The 15,557-nt window shown below is 37.1% G+C and overlaps 1 protein-coding gene across 1 annotated transcript in view; it reads right to left on the bottom strand.

The window, feature by feature from the left end:
- Positions 1–15,183, bottom strand: part of LOC104529592 (ubiquitin-conjugating enzyme E2 K) — a gene marked incomplete at its 5' end in the record, with an annotated part of 24,855 nt that extends 9,672 nt beyond the window's left edge. The window contains 5 exon segments of the mRNA XM_010173937.2: positions 4,359–4,441; positions 6,951–7,009; positions 12,401–12,494; positions 15,030–15,080; positions 15,082–15,183. Of these exon segments, the coding sequence (XP_010172239.2) occupies positions 4,359–4,441; positions 6,951–7,009; positions 12,401–12,494; positions 15,030–15,080; positions 15,082–15,183 (389 nt within the window).
- Between the last annotated feature and the right edge of the window lie 374 nt (positions 15,184–15,557).

The raw sequence follows: 15,557 nt of genomic DNA on the forward strand, positions 1-15,557 counted from the left end.
GTGAATCCATTAAGGAAAGAAAAAAAAAAAAAAAGAGAGAATAATAATAGCTCTGACATAATGCAGGGGGGGAATGACAGCCTGCTTGCTGAATAGTTCTCTCAAACAATGTTAATATTCTCTGCATTTTTCTCGAAGCTTTAAAGAGGCTCAGTGGTCCGCAAACACTCTGAGCAAAACTCGGCAGTTTGAGATGCCCAAGACGATGATGGTTACTACAAGCTGGCTGTTGCTTATGTATCTATTAAAATTGTATTATCTCTTATAACAATGATTTCTGCATCTCAACTAAAACTGAAGCATGAATCCTCCTGTCCAGCCACTCTGAAAAAAATATTCTTGTTCATTTTTATTTCAACTGTCAAAACCACAACAGCCAAGAGTTTTTCATAGCCATACATGCAGCCACAACACATTTGCTTGATAATCACTGCTCAAGGGATTTATGCAGAACAGCTTTCAAGTAATGTAGTTCTCAGGTTTCAATGAACAGTATTAGATACATTTTATATTTGAGAATAAAATTTTGAGACAGAATACTAGCCTGGAAGATAAATATAGGCTACAGTAAGTGAAACCACATAACAAGAGTCGTATCAGATCAGCATAAACAGTATTCCTTCTAGAAAATCATATCCCTATTTTAATTCTACCAGCAAACAGTCTCTGTTTTGCAAACGAACTGGCATAACAGGTATTTACAAATCTAAACATGCTGAGATTCTTTGCAGCTGTGGATTTTCATCATCAAGTATATACTGTGGAGAATTAATTTCATTAAACTCATTAAAAAATCATTTAAAGACATTACTTTTCAAACTGATAAAACTCCCTGCCAATATGCAGAATATCTCAACTATGCTCATTAGAACAGAAAATCATTTTCATGGGATGGGTGGGACTTTTTTTTTAACAATACAAACACATTAAAATATTTGTATTTGTATTCATCACATATAAATGAGTATTTTATCAGTTTATTAACTCTTTAAGAAATGCAACTAAGTCCCATAGGCCCAAATTCTGTCCTTCAACTCACAATGACCTCAATGAAAAACACAGATATGCACTGAATTTGACACTTACATTTAAATACAGCAACAAGAGCAGCATTATTAAGTTAAGAGTGTTAGAGTGGCACTTCAGAAACAGAGTTTGTTAGTAAAACATTTGACAAGACAGACCTTTGAATAACTGGTGAAATCCATTAAATACTAAAATATCAAGGTTAGGGGGTGCTGCTTGAGTTTTCTTGTTTGTTTGTTTTCTAACAAAGCCATCGTTTTATTCAAACCATTGCTCCACAAACAGAAAACCTAACCATTGTGATCTGGGCATTTCTCAGTTTAAGTAGCTAAACCAGCATATACTGAAGGGCAACACACAACTTACTAGTACTAACCATTCACATGGCTTAGGAAAATACTCAGAAGTCTTATCTATCACAACACTAAAATCCTTCAAACAAAAAAGGATGGCGGCAGCCACAACAGTTTCCTCTTCTCCAAAGGACCAGGGCTTTGACAAGCACTTCAACAAGGCTCAAGCAATTTTAGTTTACCATTCTATGAGTAAAAACCAAACAAAACTTACAAAGAGCACCACTAGAAAATTAAGGGATCACTACATTAAGAATCATTTGAAAAGGGATTATAGTATACAGGAAGCCTCCCCCTGCCACCGCCACCACCAAGTTCTGTGAAATTCCTTAGTGAAGACAGTGTTTCAAAGAAAGAGTTTAAGAGCAATATTGGTGCTTCCCGTGACAGCCAGTTTAAATACACACAAAGCAAGTTCCTGTTCCAGTACTCCTGTTTTGTATACATCTTCGTAAAGGAAGGTATTAATTTTTTTTCGTTAGGCAGGACTAAGACACAGATTAAGTTATCTGCACGAGCTAACTTTCAAAGATTACAAGAACACAAATCTCCTCTCCTGTTCTTCCTTTCCAAATACCAATGGCCTTGACTGGAAAAAAAAAAAAAAAAGAAAAAAGAAAAAGGTGAAGCTCATTATTTCTTTAGGTATTTGTTGCCTCTTTCATCTAAAAATTATTAACTGCTTTATTCTTAAAGCAGCAGTTTGGGGGTAAAACCGAATTTTGCTAGACTGTTTGAAGTCACAATGTTTGGCAATGCTGAAAGACAACAGAAGACCTGCTCCAGGGCTGGAAACTAAAATGTAGTCTCCTGAATCCCACTCCATTGCTACAGAAGCAAGATCATCCATCCTTCTCCACAAGAAAACACTAATTAGGGAACATATTAAAGTAATATGAAGACAACAAGAAAATGTAAAAAAAAAACCCCAAAACAAACTGTTACATTACTCTGGTTTTAATTCAGAATGTGATAAATAAGCATGATTTCTGCTAGGGACTGTCTTCCCTCAAAGTTTCTAGGGGAAAACATTAGATAAGTGTCATTTTTAAGAAACACGATGTTTAGAAGCTTCAATGTTGAAAGATTAGCCTTGTAGACTAATTAAAAGCCTTGAAGACTTGTTAAAAGTCAGAGACCTTGATACTATGAGTAAAGCCACTAGACAGTGCATAAAGGAGTACCAAAAGATGGAAGGAAAAAACCAAACCCTTAGCTTAAAAACTCTGGATAAATTCTTCCCAGGAGACTATTAATGATGTTGGGATGCAGATCTACGTTAATCACCTTTGCTGCTAGAAATAAAGAATTTTTGCCTTCCCATATCTTCACTACTTGAACCTTGTCCTGGGTGAAGTAAGCATAGGTGGGAGCGCAGATTTACACGCTCCAGTTCAAATCACTGAATGATCCCCATTAAAAACACCATTCAAAATTTGTTTGGGGGGGGGGGGGGGGAAAAACAAAAAGAACCCCACAACCCAACTCAAAACAAAGAATCAAAAAAAATCCCAACACACAAACCAGCCAACTTCACGCCCATTCACTAATCTGGTTTAGAGTACAATCTCAGGAAACTGTATTTGCACAGTTAGAGAGCCATTAATCTCCAGTATAATTGTAGGGTGGTATGAATAAGTAGGTGCAGGTACAAAAGTGCATTGGTGTTACTGATAGAAAAATTGTACCAGGTACCATGGCATGTATGTTGAAAGATTCTACTGCCTGAAAGAACATCAAGTGCTCCCAAACTGAAAATATGCAGTTCCAGAAATGAAAAAGGCAACAGCTTAATATTATGTTTTCATTTTAGTAATTTACACTATCCAGTGCCACATGATTTGCACACTCCTCTCACTCTGTTTAAAAAAAAATAAAAAAAGAATACACTGGATGTGTCACCTGCAAGACCTCAACTCAAGCTTTCTGCTCTAGAGTTTGTCTTTCAAACCCAACCGATATCTGCTCAGCCAATAGCAGTCTTGATGAAGCTGCTGAATTTACGAGAATTCGAAGCTTGTACATATTAGATATTGATATTATCTGCTAGGGAATTACAGTCCTAGTCTTTTGGGCCATACATGGAGGAAAACAACGAAGATTAATTCCATTCATGTTAGATATGTCTATCATATAGCTGGTGCGTTCATCTTCAAACCACATGAAGAAACATATCACTTGGCAAAACAAATGAACAATGAGTTTGGCTGTTACAGTTCGGACACTCAGAGGAGTATCCACAGATTTTGGGTATTGAAACTTTTTCAGTAACATTAAGTAATCAAAAGTCAGCAACTGACCAGCAACTAAAAGGCAAATGGTTTACAGAGGTGCAAATCATATATGTATGTGTACATATATATATATATATGTGTGTGTGTGTGTGTGTGTGTGTGTATATATATATATATAAAATCAGTGATAACTGTGAGACAGAATCAGTAGGGTCAATCTCTTCTCCCTTTCCTACTGCTGACCTGTTACCTTTTATACTCCCAGACTCACTTCATAGATTGTTTTAGCGCTATCAGAACTATTTTTTATTTGGAAGTAGAAGTCAAGAATCAGAATGAAGATAAGCACTTGGGTTTTTCTGCTTACACCTCAGGAGGCTGAAAGGAAGAAATTCAGGAGACAATAGGTAGCATTTGTTAATGGAAAAGAACGAAATAAATAAAACAAATTAACTCCTACTAAACCACCCAGAACATCAACAACAACGAAATGTTCACTCTAACCTAGCGTAAAAATTTTTTGAAAAGCTCTCTATGCATATAATATCTACTCAGTACTTTCCAAAACTACCATCCAATTATTTCATTTGCATCTTTTCAACTCAAAACACTATACCAAAATCCTGTGAGCTTTAAGGACATCTCAAATTACAAATGCAAAGTGGAAAGCAATATGAGCTGTTGCCTTCTATCCAGGACACTGGTATATTTGATTTTACACATTTAAATCCATAGAGGATCTTACCATTGATCTTTCAGAATATCCAAACAAATAGCCCCAGTGACTGAGCTAATATTAGGATGCCATATTTTGGTGATAAACCGCACCTAGAAGACAAGACAAATTTAAAAAACAAAACCAGTTATTAAATGCAGTATATTAAGTAAACATTTTAAATGCACCATGTCTAATAATATTATAAAGAAATACTAATTTAGGAAATATCAAGCTAAAAAAACCCAAACAGAACTAAGAGGTGTGACACCACTTATTTCAGGAGGCTTCAAGTTTGCAAGGACATTTGTTAGAGCCTTGCTTTACTGAAAACCAGACTACTGCCCATTTGAGGACCCCAGCTCACCCCTAACTTCTTTCCCATACACTGTCACGTGTGCACATCCCTGCATTGCACAAAGCCATTTAGAAACATCCTCCATCAGCACCAGTGTTACAACATAAGCAGATGGTCACACACAGAATTAAAACCTCCAACATTGTAAATGCTGGGAAGTCCACTTTAAATAAAGTGAAACAAGTCCCTAAACTCTTAGCATAGGCATTGGATGTGACTGTTCAGATAAACTGTTGGTAGCTACAGAAGTATTATAAAAATTTCCTTGGTGGATGCTACTACTTCTACTACCATCCTGTCTCATTACCTATATGCAGAAAGCTCTTCAACAACCCACTAGATTACAACTATTTTTCTTTGCTGTTGAAAGGATCTAGTCCCAGCATTCATCCATTGATCGTGTCCCTGTTTTTACACTAAAATAAAGTGTATTCATGCTCACAAAGCATGAATAAAATCAGCTTGCATTTGTGGTTTTTTTTTTAAAGATGCTGAGAAAGTTAAAAATAGTGTTTTCTTTTAAAAGTTTCAAAACCCAAAGCTGACCTTTGAAAGGAGTATATACATGCCTTTAGAAATTTCTCCATTTTCTTCAAAACCCCCATTTCATGTTGTACTTTAACTGCCTTATGGTGACTTTGACCTGTTGCTCTGTTTTTTGTCTCTACCTCCTCACCCCAAACTCCCCACAAACTTTTTCTGTATAGCACAGATCTTTCAACTTTTGCCCCTATCTGCAAGCAAATCAGTGCAGAGAACACATTATTTGACAAGCACTACAGCAAAAGACCGTATATACAGGGCTATAATAAAATTAGGGCAATCATGGTGTATAAATGGGCAAGACCATAACAGTTCTGCTTTCCAGGATAGAAAATAAGAGATCACGTCAGCTGAACCACTTATTAACTAGCTCAACTCTCTAAATCACTTTGAAAACATAAAAAGCCATGTAAATATTAGGTAATTTCTCGCAGTGAACGACAGCTAACAACAGTTGTCAAAGCACATACTGAACAAGATAAAGAAATCTTTCAGATGAAAGGTGGGGCTAGACACAAGCAAAAAGGCCTCCAATTCAAGACTACAGACTCCAGAAAAAGCAGTACTATGCTACAGCGCATTGAGCTTCTAACAGCTGTCTGCAAGCTTTGTAAACGGACACCACCAAGCCCTAAAGCAGCAACTAAACCATGATCCACAGACCCATCTTTCAGTGTCTATGACCTGTTTCAGCTCTCCTTGTTTTAGCTCCTGCCAGAACACATGCAGAAGAAAAATGAAACCAACACACAATCCATTAAGACTTTCTGTGTCTTTCACTCCAGCCTCAAGGAAGTCAGTCATTCAAAGGACAAGAGCCTAGGAGCTGTGAGCTACTAACACCTTTCCCTTCCTCCTCTTCCCCAGTTCCTTCCCAGTATTACATACCAGGGTGAAAATAATCAGGACCTAGGACACCTTCTTAGCTCAAAGACAAACAGAAAACCAATCAAGAAGCCAAGTCAGACAACTCAGGAGTCTGCTGATTCACCACAAGCCACTGAAGGAATATACAATTGCAGCTGCACATGGCACACTATTCAAACTGATACACTCAGGAGGGAAGTGGAATCACAAATTTAAAGTGCTAGAAACATACAGTATAGTTGAAAGGGTAATAAGTTGTGAAAAATGTATGAGTGACTTTACCACAGCCATTGCTCGTCTCTCATTCAGGTGCACATTTTATCCACTCCTTCAACAGAGTTGCAGTAAGACCATTACATTTCTCTATTGGTTTAAGTCACACAACTGTGCACCTGACTATTTAATTATTACTAGAAACTTGGTAGGTTAGACTCTACTAAATATAACTTATGGAGCCCAAGAAATTAAAAGAATCAACAATTACCTATTACAGTATTTCTTCAATTATACTGGGGGGGAGATAGCCATACTCTCTACATCAAGTAAAACTACCTGAAAACTCTATTTATCTTGCTGATAAGAAATTACATCAGGGTCGATAATTAGGCACAAGCTCCTCCCCAGAATTTGCCAGTTTGCACTTTCAGACGTAATCAGAGTGTACTTCTGATGGGATACAGCTATGCATCCTGCATTATTTCTACCTAAAGATGACAGCTCAAACACCTGTCTAGAGGAGAATAAAAAAAATGGAAGATAGATACTACAAAGAGACCACATATGCAAGCAAATAAATAATACTCAAAACCAACTTGTTGGCCAAATTATTTTATACAAAAAAGTGCTTACAGTACCTTAGGAGGATTAAACGGATATGTTTCTGGGATTTTAATCTCTAGTTGATACCTTCCACCTGTGAAAGACAAGAACAAGTTAGAAATTAAAACGAAAGAACATTACTTGAGCTTGGTCTTTCATGACAACAAAGCTTATGTTTTTAAATGGACAGTTGTGCAACTAGTTCAAATTTACTCAGAAGTATTAGCTGGAAGATACTTCTAAATTGCATGCTATATAAATAAATGCATATAAAGGCAGTCTAATAAAGAAATATTTGCTTATGCAAAGCAGAATATGTATTTCTTAGGTACATTTAACATGTACATTAACCTATAGTTTCTTGTTTCCAACACTGTAATTTTCATGCTCTATTTTAGTAAAATGTAACAAAATATGAACAAAATATCCCCCAAACAGACAAAACAATAGCCCACAGGAAAGTTCAGGCTGAACATGGGATATTACATTATTTTGACTCTTTTCTGATATCTCATGCTAATAAATTTTCTTCAAACTACACAATTGAAGTTAACTGTATTTAATTTTAAAGTTTCTGGAATTGAAGAACGTTTAACTAAGTGGTTTAAGAAAAGCTCCCACACTTTGGGGGAATGGGGGTGAAAAGGGAGGCTCCAGAAACAGAGGCTCCAGTGTTACTTCCACTATGTTCTACATTACTGCCTGGAGTAGTTACTTCTATTTCAATTCTGCAAACACTTTGAACACGCTAATATTATTAATAAAGTTTGCAGGATTACAGCATGTAATAAAGGACAGTATGAGCTTGGTGGAGAGAACCACCTTGTGCTGTCCTTTTCTAGACACTTCTCATTTTTCTCTCCCTGTTACAGTACCATTACCTTTGTCTATTTCAATTATAGTTTCGTTAACATTCAGGTTCACCACCAACGCTTATGTCTCCTGGAGCAATCTCAAACTATCTCTGCCTGCCCACTAAAGTTCATTTGCCAGGCAGCAGTTTAATGACAAAAAGAACAGAGCATAACAAAACATATACACCAATTTACACACTTAGTTTTTATAGAAACTGAAAACACTTCTCCTCACCTGCAGTTTTTTTTCATCATTCTACCCATGTTCTTTCAGAAAGAAACCTTTTCCTTCCTCAATATACTTTGCTACAATTTATACATTTCCTTGAATTAAAGTTGAAGTATCCTGCAATCTATTTCCTTTGGGATTTCAAGAGTGATTTACTCTGTTGCAAATCACTATAAAAACCAGTTCTCAGGCAGCCTCAATATAGGCAGCAAGATTCACATGCAGGAAAAAGCCTCAAAAGAATACCCAGAACAGTTACAGTCTATGGCACTTCGTACCTGTGCCAAAATGCACGTCAGCAGCTACTTACACCTCTCACTTTTAAAACATAATTCAGTCCCATACACTACAGTGTATCAGTTTGGTACTTTACACTACTTTCTACAGTTGGTTTTTCTCAATATTACAGTAACTTGAGAAGATTTAACAGAAAATCAATAGAAAAAAGGCCAATAAATCCAAAATGATCATAGTTAATGTCTAAGTTGATGGCTTGTCTGCTTACAGGACAGCACAGGTGAAATATTTTTGAAGACATGTACACCAACAAGAGACCTTCAGTAAGTTTGTTTTTCCTTCTGTCTGAACTGAAGCATAATTCAGGAGCAATTTTTTCCCAAGACACAGACCAATTGCACTGTTCCTGGCTTGCAAAAATTCATCAGTCCCTCTATGATTTTACTGCCACACTATTTTGTAAGGTAATATAAAACCTATCCTTAGCTACTACCATTTCTTCTGCTGACCATTAAAACTTGCCGTTAAAGCTTTCTGCAATAAATCAACTTTTCTGCACACGTAATTTTTTTCCATCTGGAATGGACAAGTCCAAAAGATTTAAAAACTGCAGGGACTAATGAGTTGGTAATATTATTTATACAGTATTGTTGTGCACTGAAGTTGACAGTTAAAATACAGGCTTGAAGACTTAAACTGAACAAATCTGAATATTAATTTCCTTAATACTGTATTTAAAATGCAAGTGACTAACACACTAACTTCTGCATACCAATATGTCTGTGGAATTTTTTATTTTTAAAGGTGTATGCATATGTATAGCTTTTTTGTCACTATTTAATACTTGAGATCAAATTAAACAGTAATGGCAGAATATTCCTTCTGTACTCCTACTGGAGCATACATCTCACAATAGTTAGAGCAAGTTTTAACTATTGTCCTTGAAAAAATACCTTATTATAAATTTTGCACTTACTGTGGCCCACATGTGAACTTGGCTTGAAATCAATACCATGGTTATACAGGTTATTTAAAAAACAAAAAACAAACAAAAAAAAAACCCCAACCCAAAAATCAATCTACCTATTGAAAAGCTCTTGAATCAAGTAAAACCCAGCAGCCATTAGTTTAGACTCTCAAAGGTCTTCTCTCCAAACACACATGTTTTCATGTGGGATGCAAACATGTTTCAACTAAAGTTGTCTTGCAATATTCTGATAATTGATCAATACGAGTTGACACTACTGACAGAAAAACAAGAGCTGTAAAATTTGTCAACAACAGATGGCATTCTGCCTCTCAGTCATACTTAAACCAACAGCCCAACATCACCTATAAAAGAATTTTGCAGCAGCAGCTTGTTTTCAGATACCTCACCAACTGTGGTCAACAATAAATGCTATTGTTCTTTCACTTCACAATAGTCCTAGAATTCCCTCTTGCACCATGGAATTGTCTGACCTGAACTACTGTATTAATTAGTTTTTCTTCATAAAGCACTTCTTGCTGTGTCATTGTTCAGGCTATAGATGAGAGGAGATCACTCAGTAATTATGCAGCACGCATTACCGCGTTAGTCATAAAATGTAAACTACACAAACTGGCAAGACCTTCATAATTACATAGGGGAATAAATGCATAAAACTATGTCACAGAAATATTAACGTTCCAAAGTAAATTACTCAAGTGTCTGGAGTGCCAGAAATTGGGCTGCTCATAATTTTGGTTTTGCTCCTTGGTGCATATGCCTTTTAGATTAAAGCAAGCATACAATCACATTACTTTTCCACGAGTTCCCTGTCGTAATCGGAGCACATAATAGTTTTAGTCCCCCAAAAGGGCTATTTACTATATTGTCATCATTAAATGTACTTCTATGTATGTAAGCATGCATGCATTTCACATCCACAAATTCCACACTAAACACATACTGCTGACTTTCATTAGCAGGATATGCTGAATATGTGAATACACAGTGCTCAGCTTTTGAAATTTTGGTCTAGCTGAATTATCCAGCATCACACAGAACCCAGTTCTGCAGACAGGCTTTCAAATCTTTTTTCACACTCTTCATGAACTGCTATCCAGTTTTTAACTTCTGTGACACATGAATACATCTTTAATTTCAAATAACTCTGAATACATTCTTCAAAAAGGTCCATTTTACAAGCCAAGGTAATGCTGGCCTGAAGGGGGGGGGGAAACCCCATAAAACCCAAAAGGAACAAAAGAACGCAAGCCATGACAAACCAACTCATCCGATGAGGATTAATTCTGTTTGAATGGGAAAAAAAACCCCAAAAAACACACACACACCAAAACAACACCCTCCTCTACCATTCAGATGTTTCCTAGTATCCAATTACTTAATTTTGCAACATCTTAACTTCTGTACATAAGACTTGGTTTTACAAGACCAACTACACTTGCAAAAGAGCTACTATATTAAACAAAATTATCTACTTCCAAACAGGTCACCAGCATCAACTATGTATTTTAGTTCCACAGCATAGTTCTCCCTTTAAATTGAAGGCACATGTTATAACCAAAAGAAATTATCTTCTTTACAGACATTATCTTCTGCCAACTAAGCTAGTTTTAACTGAACACTAGTGGCTGATGAGATGAGGACAGACAGACATGGGGGAAGGGAGGGGGGAAATCATTATTTGCTAGAGAGCAGAGGAACTCTGGGACTCAAGTTCTGGAGGTGAGCATCCTTACCATTACAGATGCTTCTACTTTTCCACTCTGTCCCTTCCAGGTTCATGTCACAGAATCACAGAATCATGTCTCCTTTCTCAACTTCTGACACCTTCTACCCCTGCTCTACATTCTCCAGTGCCAATTTCTGCTGGGCTGCTTCCTCTTCCTTTACCTGCCCTGGGCCCCAGCAGGGGTGGGTGAGTGGGCAATGGGGAGACTCCTCCTGCTCTGAAGTCTAATGCTGCTGCACCAGCAGCTCCCAGCCCAGAGAAGCAATCACACGGGATGTCCTTCTTGGGGAAGATGCAACAACCAGATCTTCACCAGGAGCCACTAACATTTTCAAGTGCATGTACACCTATACCTACACAAAACAATTTTCAGGTATTTTCCCCAACTGATGACAAAGTATTTTACAAAATAAAGACAGGTGGCACATGTCTGGCCTCTGGACAAAACTCAAGTCCCGCTCTTAGCTCCAAGGCATGGAGCAACTAGAGCAATTGAAAACTTGGAAAATTGTTTTAATTTCCAACAAAACTGTTTATTTGCCTGTAACATTCCTTGAAAAATTTTTGTTTACTGAAAGTTTAAATTCAAATCAAAGTAGATACCTAGCATGGAAAATTTGAATGAAACACCATTTAAAAGTAACCAAAATTTTAAAACAAATAAAATCCTCATTTATCATCAATGAACTTTAATAGACTGTGTGCCTGCCAGCTTCTATACATTCTTCGCAAACAGAAAGTTTACAAGCACTGGCACTACTGAGCAATTTGGTACCTCTGATGAAGTATGCTATATCAGCTTCTGTCAGTGCTTCTGTATGTAATAAATTATCTTGCTTTTTCCAGACTGAAGAGATGCACAATTACCAAGACCAGCTTTAACACACAGGAAAGTCAGAAAGGTGTAATTTTTGAAGAGAGCTATAGATATGAAGTTCTGCTAGAGTCCCCTACTCCAGTATAAATTAAGTACTGGGACCCATAGATGCCCGAGATTAACTCCAAATTTAACTTGCAGTGGCATCTCTCCTTGAGATAGAAAAATGCAACATGTTTTTGACTGACCACCACATTAGATCACAGCAAGACAAGTACAGTTACATTAGATTCAGTTTCTTGATGCTTCACGGCTAAGGAGCTTAGACTGTCAAGACTGTAAACAAAGAACTAAAAGTCAGAGTTATACCAATTGTACTGCACAGCTCATACCTGTAAATTAACCTTTGCTATGGGATAGTCTGTCCTACTGTAGAAAAGGCCTGTCTTCAGGCAACACAGAAGTTGAACTGAAATATTTTTCAAGCTTAAAATTTTTATTTTTAAAAACCAGACTACTTCAAAACATATAGCTCTACATTTTTATGCTGTAAATTAATTTCACAAACAAAGCATCTCAAGATACATGATTTGAAGTGTATAATGACTGCATACACAAAAACATTACTTGCCTTCATATGGTGTGTCCGGAGGTCCTGCTATTTCTCCTCTTAATTCTGTAAAATTCTCATCTACAAGATCTACTTTAATTTGATTTTTGCTCGTCTTAAAAATAAACAGAGAAACAAAGAGTCATAAGTCAGCATTGACATACAGATTCCCCCCAAAACACGGTATTTTAAATTTTTAGAGTAGTAGTTTCTTAAAAAATACAGAAATAAAAATTTAAAAATACAGTAACCAAAAGTAAATAGCAATCTCCCAGTTGGAATTTCACTTCATTAAAAATAGACTATTTGTGAAGCATTAGAAACTTCAATATTATTTATACTATCACTAAAATACGCAAAGCAAGTCAATATAATATCTGAAGTTATATTTTTTAATTTACAGCATTTTAAAAAGACTGTGGTCTTTCAAATCAGCTATTAATTCTACATATCTTAAACATTAAATTGACCGAGTTACACATTGGGTTTTTCATAGGATCATAGAATCGTTTGGTTGGAAAAGACCTTTGAGATCATCAAGTCCAACCATACCTGTCCACTACCAAACCGTATCTCTGAGCACCCCATCTACCCCTCTTTTAAACACCTCCAGGGATGGTGACTCAGCCACCTCCTCAGGCAGCCCACTCCATCACTTGAGAACCCTTTCAGTGAAGAAGTATTTCCTGACATCCAACCTGTACCTCCCTTGGTGCAACTTAAGGCCATCGCCTCTTGTTCTGTCATTAGTTACCTGGGAGAAAAGACACCCACCCACCTCCCTACACCCTCCTCCCAGGTAGTTGTAGACAGTGATAAGGTCTCCCCTCAGCCTCCTCTTCTCCAGTCTAAACAACCCCCTTCTTGTTTAGAGCCATTTAATTAAAAACAGACACGACTGTCACTTTCAATGGAATATAGAAAGACTTCCCCAAATTGAGTGCTCACTATTTCTCAATACAATGATCTATACAGATCTTGTTTAAGATCATGCTTATCTTTAATATTTAGGTGTAAGCTACAATTTATTTATACACTTGAATTTCATTGTCACCTCCTCAACATTTTCACACCCCTTATCAACTTGCCTACAAAATAAAAACACTGTATTTTGAGACTGAAAAAAACATATGTTTTCCAGAAACTGATTCTCAGAAGTGTTTAGCCAGAGCTACTAATTCCACTGAATTAACTTTCCAAGTCCAGAAAGCAGCATTTGTGAAATTCATACAAATCCTTCAGCCAGTAACTTTTTATTTGAGGGGATGTAAAGCAGAATCTCATTTTAGAAAGATATACCACAAAGTTTTGAGAGGTAAGTAATAACACATTTGTCCATTCTCCTACTTCTGTATACCATGCTCACTGCTGCAATACAGGTTTCCTGAATCTTACATTATGTTTTTCAAGAACTCGTATCATCTTCCCAGATCCTTTAAAACTGTCCCAATTAGTTCTACACCAAAAAGCCCTGTGCAGCTGCGCTTCTCTTCCCCTTCACAGTGGATGCTGGCAGCTATGAGAGAAGAGCTGAGTCAGATAAGGCTGATGGTTGCCATCAACTGGTTCTTGGATCTACCAATGATGTGAACCATTAAGGAAGCAGAATTCACTGAACAGCAGCTGAGAGACCACCTCTATTTCCTTCCTGTACATCTTCTATAGATTCAGTACCCCCCACCAAACAGGGTGCTCTTCTGACCACAGATGCCCGCAGATGTGAAGAAAAATCAAAGTTTAAGTATCACCATGTAAAAGACCCTAATTAAAAGTTTCACTAAATTAATCCAGTGGTGATTTGGGAGCTTTTTACATCTATAGCTTTCTTACATCTATAATTACACACATTTGCCTTTAAAACTTGGGTAAAAGCCCTTCAACTCACACAAATGAGGCAGCACCTGCAACTGCACATTTGAGGCCAAGTACTGAACCTCAAAAAACAAAGATTCAACCATGCTACAAATTAAGAATACAACTCCAAAATAAAAAGCCAGTTAAGTACTAAATGTAATGGTTATGTTTTACTAATTTATATCTATAAAATAGCTTTTTAAGCGCAACATCAGATCTTGTGTTGTCTTTCATGACCTTAGGTAAGACATCAGAGAAAGTTATTAATAGAACTGATGAAATAATGTTTCTAAGCATATTTTAGATTTATTTTCTTTCCTGCTACTGTTCATATAAGTTGCCTGACCACAGAGCAACCAAAACAGTTTTCTTTCAAAGCTTTGTTTCCATAATACAGAGCAGCAGAAGAACAGACAGCAAGACAGCTGTCCCAGCAAGACAGCCTCCCCAACGGCCAGGCACTGTAAGAAACCCCTTCTCTGAATCCAAACTCAATCACAGGCAACACATTCCTCCTGCAAGTTTTCCAATCCCCCTTTTAAGTTTTTTGCTCTCACTATTACAACTGAATAATACATCACAACCAGCATAACCTAAGATCAAATTTGCCTTCTTCCATGGCAGCATGACACAACGCTCAGATCAAGTGACAGACTTCCTGTGGAAGTTTGTCCTCTTCAGGGACTGCACTGTGCTTTCTCAGAGGTGCTTCTCCTTCCTGTGCACTGCTCTTAGTTCACAAAGCTGCACATTAGTTTAAGTAACCAACACACAGTTAGCAAGTGACCAAAACTACCTGCTCGGGTAATGCAGACATTCTGAGGTCTATTGAGGTTCTCCTGCTCTCCCTCTACCAACTAGCAAGCTGTCAGCTTCCCCTGGTAAGCTCCAAGTTGACAGCAGGAGAACTTGTTCTTTGCAAGTAAACCCATAACTTTCCATCTTGAGGACTGAAGCAACAGTAAAAGAGATGAGTTTCAGTGACACAATCTATGGTTAAACCACGCTGCAGCTTGCTTAATTTTCTACTTGGTGTTTTACTTTTCTTCAATTAGTACCACACATTTGCTGTTCTTCCACAACAAATGCTTCCCAGCCATAAATTTGGTAAAAAAACCAAACCAAAACAATAACTCCAAACAAACAAAAAAACCCAACCAAAAACTCTCACACTATTGTGACACTCAGTTTCTTTAAGAGTCCATGATCCTGGTTCCACCATTTGAGATGACTGCATTTATTACTACAGCTGTAGCTATCTCCGTACTCTTATTTCCCTTGCACAGAACCTTGAGAAAAAATGGCAGGCTATACTACACTCTTT

This window comes from Antrostomus carolinensis, unplaced genomic scaffold (assembly GCF_000700745.2).
Source record: "Antrostomus carolinensis isolate BGI_N321 unplaced genomic scaffold, ASM70074v2 scaffold14570, whole genome shotgun sequence".
In the NCBI taxonomy this organism is placed as follows: Eukaryota; Metazoa; Chordata; class Aves; order Caprimulgiformes; family Caprimulgidae; genus Antrostomus; species Antrostomus carolinensis.